The following is a 6,230-nucleotide window of genomic DNA, read 5'->3' as shown; positions in this document are numbered from 1 at the left end:
GTCTTCCTCTACCTATTCTTCCTTCAACACTCATTTCTATAACTGTTCTTACAGCTTCCGATTCTTCTCTCCTCATAACAAGACCAAACCATTAAAGCTTATTTTCTCTCATTTTTACACGATTGACGCTACACCTATACTCCCTCTTATATCATCGTTCCTTATTCTATCTTTTCTAGGCACTCCATTCATCCATCTAAGCATTCTCATCTTTGCTCTACTTTCTTATCAACCGACCAACACTCTGATCCATACATCATAGCTGGCCTCACTATAGTCTTGTAGAATTTACCTATCAGCCTCATTGGAATTCTTTTATCGCATAAGACATAATAATCGTATAATGATTTAAATTTTGTAGAATATTATTCAATATAAAGTGGGAAATGTTTCGTTAACTCTAAAAAATAAAAATAAACGTGTATTATTATAATACAACAGATGTTTAAGTATATATGTTATTTTTATTTTCTATAAATGTAGAACATACGTGTCATTTAACACTTTCTAGTTGTACTTTAATCAAAAAATTGTCATCATTATTATTATTATATTTAATGTTTTCATTAAGACTTGTCAATTTTTATTTTTTACTATTTTCTGTGATTTTTTATACAAAAGCACTTCGGAGTTTAAAAAAAAATGTAAATCAGTTAGATACTTTACTTACGTATTCAGGGTGGAAAAATTTAAATGATGTGCACTTTATAAAATATTGTAAAACTACATATTATCTTCAAAATCTGATTAAAATACCTACACCTATCTTAAATGGTGATAAAAAAATACGAGCTTTGTCTATATATCTTGGATGTTCATACGCAAAAATTATGAATTATCTTTTTGTTGTTATAAGCATAGTTACAAAAATATGTGACGAAAGAATTAAACAAGAAGAAGTCTTAATAGATGGATTCATTTGCACAGAAGAACTCATAAACATAATATCCAGATTAATTGTTCCAATGGCAATAATGATGAAAGGATCTATGGACGCTTTGGATTTATTACATAACAAGCCATGGACTACTAGTGATAGACCTTACTATTTGGTAAATCCTTTATTAGGAAAAATAGGAAATATTCTCGACGACTTAAATAAACCAAAGCTATCACGTGATGATAGATCTATATACTATTCCATGTTAGAAAATTTATATGTATGTTGTCATAGAACATTGTATGAAATAAACATTGTAACTAAAAATTACTGTGAATTTGTACCTTATGATATGAATTGTTTATGGGAAGACTGGTATCAGGAATATAAAGCCCTTATTGATCAAAATGAAAAATTATTTTTTATCAAATTCTTAACCAAAAAAATCAAGGATTATACAAAAACAGTAATTAGAGAAAAGTATTTTCACCTCGGATTTAAATTTGATCCAATTACCGAAGAAACATTTATACCAACACCAAAGGAACCAAAAGAACCAGGTATTTAGAATAACTTATATTAATTAAAATATCAATTCAATGACTTGTAAATTATTATTTTTTGAGTTTAGATCTTGAATTTATAGTTGAAATTTGATGCAATAGAGGAATAACCTCCAACTCCAATACAAACAGAGACTCAATAATTCATGCTGTAATGAAATTAATTTTGTCCTACATTAATATTTTATTAACATAATTTACATCATTCTTATTTAAATAATTATAATTTTTTAAATATTTAAACAGTTATTCAAAAATAATCGTATGATATCGTATCTTAAATATAATACTGGAATTTTTTTTTTCTTAATTGTTTAATTATTATTGGAATAAAAACATAAACGGTAAATCATACATTTATTTATTGGTTATACTTACAGAAAAGTTTAATTAATATAATATTGATATTAAAAATTAAAATATTTGATGGAAATATTGCAAGTGGGATACAGGTTTTTACTATTGAACATATGTCAGCTTATTTACTTTAAGAGGTGACGACGTGGATCACGCAACGGATTGTGGAGTCGCCACTGTGATTGCTCCCTTGCAAATAAAAATCGGGTCGCCAACCACTTAGGCTAGGGTTTCGATCATAATAAAAACAACACCCGAACCATAAGTGGATTTTAAAAGAAATAAACAAGAATTAAATTAAATAATTTACACTAATGAAATAAAGCGGTTCATCGAATAAAACTATATATATATATATATAGATATAGACTAAATATAAAGTCTTGTTGCAGACTGTAATATGCTGATACCTTGTAGATAAAACAAAATATTATTTATTTAATGTCACCAGTATGTCGAATACCATTACCTTAATACTAGGAAGAATTATTAAAGGTAAAAAAAATAAGAAACATTAACCGATAGACTAACTGAGTATTTAAATTTAATCGTTTGATTGAAGTCAAGCTATAATTCCAATTAAACAATTGTAATCACTATTACAAGTGAAATGACCAAATTATTTAATATATTTTTAGTGGACTGTATATAAGGTAAATTTGATAGACAACAGCTAGATATAAAATTAACTAAAGACAACAGTTTTTTATTTATTTTTAACAAGTAAAATGGTTGAATTTGATCACTAAGAAAACAAACATGCATGAATTTAAATGATTACTAAATTATTCTTAAAAAGCTAGTAATACAATTAAAAGTTCAAATATTATTAAATTAGGCTAAAACAATTAGTAATAACTTAAAATCTTATAAATGAGTTGAACAGCAACATGCATAGAGTTAAATTTGTAATGAGTTAAATATCTCATATATAAAAATCATACACAGCTTTTTTTTTCTTTTCCCTAAGCTTTTATTAGTTGCCTCAAACAAAATACTGACTCCATTGTTGACTTACCAGGCATAAATCTAAACTGGTTTTTAGATTCCGATATTTCATTTCTTATTCTTTTATCTATTACCTTTTCCCAAATTTTCATACTATGACTCATAAGCTTTAAGCCTCTATAATTTCCACACTTCTGTATGTTACCTTTAAATATCGGCACCACAATACTATTCCTCCATTCATTTGGAATTTTTCCTTCTAATAAGATTTTATTTAAAAGTTCCTTATATTATATTTTTTAACTTTATATATTTCTTGAATGATAAATATGATAAATATCAAAAAACATATTTAACTAACTAAAAAAAAATTATCTAATTAAGAAAATGACCTCGAAAATAATTTATGAAATAGTACTTCCAAATTGTTTAAAAACATTTTTAAATATAGAGTGGACAGTGAACGTGGTAGAGTAATCCGTAATGATAAAAATAACATTATAAACACTTCACCTCCACTCTAATGTTTAACTTGTTTTATATTGTTATGAAACATTATTTAAAAATTATGTTCACACCCTTATTCCCTATTAGAGTGATTTTAGTAAATTAAAAATATAAAATTAAATGTAGAAAAATTTAACATATAAATATTATTTTTTAACTACGGCAGCCGATTGAATATAAGTCGTCTAGAAAATATTTTTTTTACTTAATTATTTAACAAACTTTAATTTAACACATATTTGAAGTTTAGATATACCCGAAACATTTTCAAAATTATCATTTTCAATCCCCCTTTTGGACTAATAAAAGGTAAACTAATAAAGAATAGTTTTCTTCTTCTTCTTCTTGGGTTTATTGGGCCTTTAAGATCATCCCGTCTCACAACCAAGCTTCCAGCCTTCTCTGTCCACTGCCAAATCCCTCCAATTGGACACACTTCCCATCTGCTCAACATCCTTTTTTACAACATCTTCCCAGCGCATTCTTGGTCTTCCCAAAGGTCTTTTACCTACAGGATTTTGTTCAATCACTGCATGTAGAAGTGGATTTTGGTTCCTCCAAGCATGGCCGGCCCATCGTAGTCTTCTTCCTCTGATAATCTTCAATATATTCGGACCACTATATAGTGTTTCTAGTACTATATTCTTTCTTCGTCTCCACTCCCCAGTTCGCCTTGACTGGGCCATATATTTTCCGTAATACTTTTCTTTCAAAGGTAATAAATCTCTGTTCGTCCATTTTTCTAAGTGCCCATGTTTCTGATCCATATAATATAACCGGTCGTATCAGGGACGTATATAATTGTTCTTTCATTCTTCGCGATATTACTCTTGAATGTAGTATCTTAGTGAGTCCAAAGTAACATTTATTCCCAGCTTGAATTCTCGCTGCTACCTCGTTTGCTATATTATATTTTTCAGTCAAAATAGTACCGAGGTATTTGAACTGTTGTGCTCTTTTAAATTCGTAATGATCTATTTTTATGGACTGACAAAAAGGTAGCTCTCGTCTACTCAAGATCATATACTCCGTTTTTTGTTCGTTTACGTATAGTCCTACTTTTGATGCTGCTTTATACAATCTACTAAATAATATCTTCAATCTATCTTCAGATTCTTCCATCAACACTATATCATCCACATAAACAAGTATACCTATCGCCGTGTCTTGTAGTCTAATACCTTCATGAGGTTCAATTTTCATTTCCCTAATTACCCTCTCTAAAACCACGTTGAACAGAATCGGCGATAACGAATCGCCTTGTCTTAGTCCTGAATTCACTCTAACCGGGTCAGTTATTGAATTTCCCACTTGAACCCTTACCAAGGTCTCCATTACACTGATCGATATTAGATTGACCAGTTTTTGTGGGAAATGAAATTCTTTCATAATATTCAGTAGACTGTCTCTATGAATACTATCATATGCTTTTTTAAAGTCCACGAAAAGTGTGTGTATTTCTTTATCAAACTCCCATTTTTTTTTAAACAATTGCCTAATTATGAACATCTGGTACGTCGTAGATCTACCAGCTCTAAACCCTCCTTGAAAGTTTCCTATTATTTGTTCTACTTTTTCTTTAATTCTGTCTAAGACACAATTCGAGAATATTTTATACGCTACGTTAAGCAAGGATATTTCCCGGTAAATGTTGCAATCCTGTCTATCACCTTTTTTGTGAATTGGGCACATCACCGCCACCTTCCAATCCTCTGGAAGTTTTTCTGTTGTCCACACCCTGCTAATGACTTGTCAGATCCATCGTATTGCATCTTTTCCTCCATAATTTAAGAGTTCCGCTTGAACACAATCCTCTCCTAGGGATTTGTGACTTTTTAATCTTTGTACTTGTACTTCAATTTCCTCAAGTGAGGGGTGTGGGCATTCTTGTATATTTATGTTCCTAATATTAAAGAGAAATTTTTCGGTTGGTTCCTCACAGTTTAGTAGATGGTCAAAATACTTTCTCCATATTTCAGCTATTTCTTTCTCTGTAGTTATTAACATTCCATCATCATCCTTAAGAAACCGTTCCTTCTTTTTAAAATCTCCTTTTAAATCTTTCACTCTCTTATACATATCGCGGGTGCTATTTAACTTAATGTCCTGTTCTGCATCTTGCATAATATTTTGAATATACTCAGAATAGTTTTTAATAAAAATATTGTTTTGACTTAGAAATAAAATTTTGAATTGTTAGACATTACTTAGCTTTAAGTTAGTACTTTAAAAAAAAAGTTTATAAGTATTATAGGCATTTGAATATTAACCAAATATTTAATTTTCATTGTACATCAATCGTCTATTTACAAAGTTATCAAACAATATAATCAGGTATATCGAAAAAGTTTTTAGTACTAGTAGTGGTTGATAAAAACAATTTATAAACTTTTGCTATTGTACTGTATACTAGTCGTATTGTTTGCTCAATGTATACCAATTTACGGAATGCATTTACCTATAGACATTACCTTCAAATGTAATCTTTATAATCGATGTCACCTAGATTTCTCTAAATATACTTAAAGGTAAAAGGGAGATATACTATAGTATTTTAATTTTGAGAACATAAAATTGCCACCAACTGAATTTCGGTTATACCAGCATGACGATACAACAGATGAATGATTTTTGCTTTAATGGACTATTTGTTTCATTATTTAATAGTGTCGTTCAATAATCTATAAAGCCATATAATACTTTTAAACAAAGTGGGCAAACAAATTTAAGAAATATTATTAGAGAAAAGTTTTTCCAGGTACAATATATTACATTAGAGAATATCATATGCAATTTAAATAAATGTTTAATTTATAAAAAAAACTAATAATTTACATAAAATTATCAATCTTATATTGCAAAAATAAACACTAATAAATAAATAGCATTTAAGAAATTAAGTAATTTAATATTATTGAATTACTTTTAGCTTCGATGCGAAGCTGAGAAGGTATTGGTTTTACTATGATGTGTTT

General features: G+C 28.7%; 1 protein-coding gene across 1 annotated transcript; it reads left to right on the top strand.

Moving 5' to 3' along the window:
* The first annotated feature begins 522 nt into the window (after positions 1-522).
* Positions 523-1,782, top strand: LOC126906634 (uncharacterized). Its single transcript, XM_050687317.1, has 2 exons — positions 523-1,440; positions 1,512-1,782. The coding sequence occupies exons 1-2, from the start codon at positions 558-560 to the stop codon at positions 1,535-1,537; spliced, it is 909 nt and encodes a 302-aa protein (XP_050543274.1). The 5' UTR covers positions 523-557; the 3' UTR covers positions 1,538-1,782.
* Positions 1,783-6,230: the final 4,448 nt, after the last annotated feature.

This window comes from Daktulosphaira vitifoliae, unplaced genomic scaffold, assembly GCF_025091365.1.
Source record: "Daktulosphaira vitifoliae isolate Bord-2020 unplaced genomic scaffold, ASM2509136v1 Scaffold_5, whole genome shotgun sequence".
Classification (NCBI taxonomy): domain Eukaryota; kingdom Metazoa; phylum Arthropoda; class Insecta; order Hemiptera; family Phylloxeridae; genus Daktulosphaira; species Daktulosphaira vitifoliae.
This window is presented reverse-complemented; position numbering and strand designations above follow the sequence as displayed.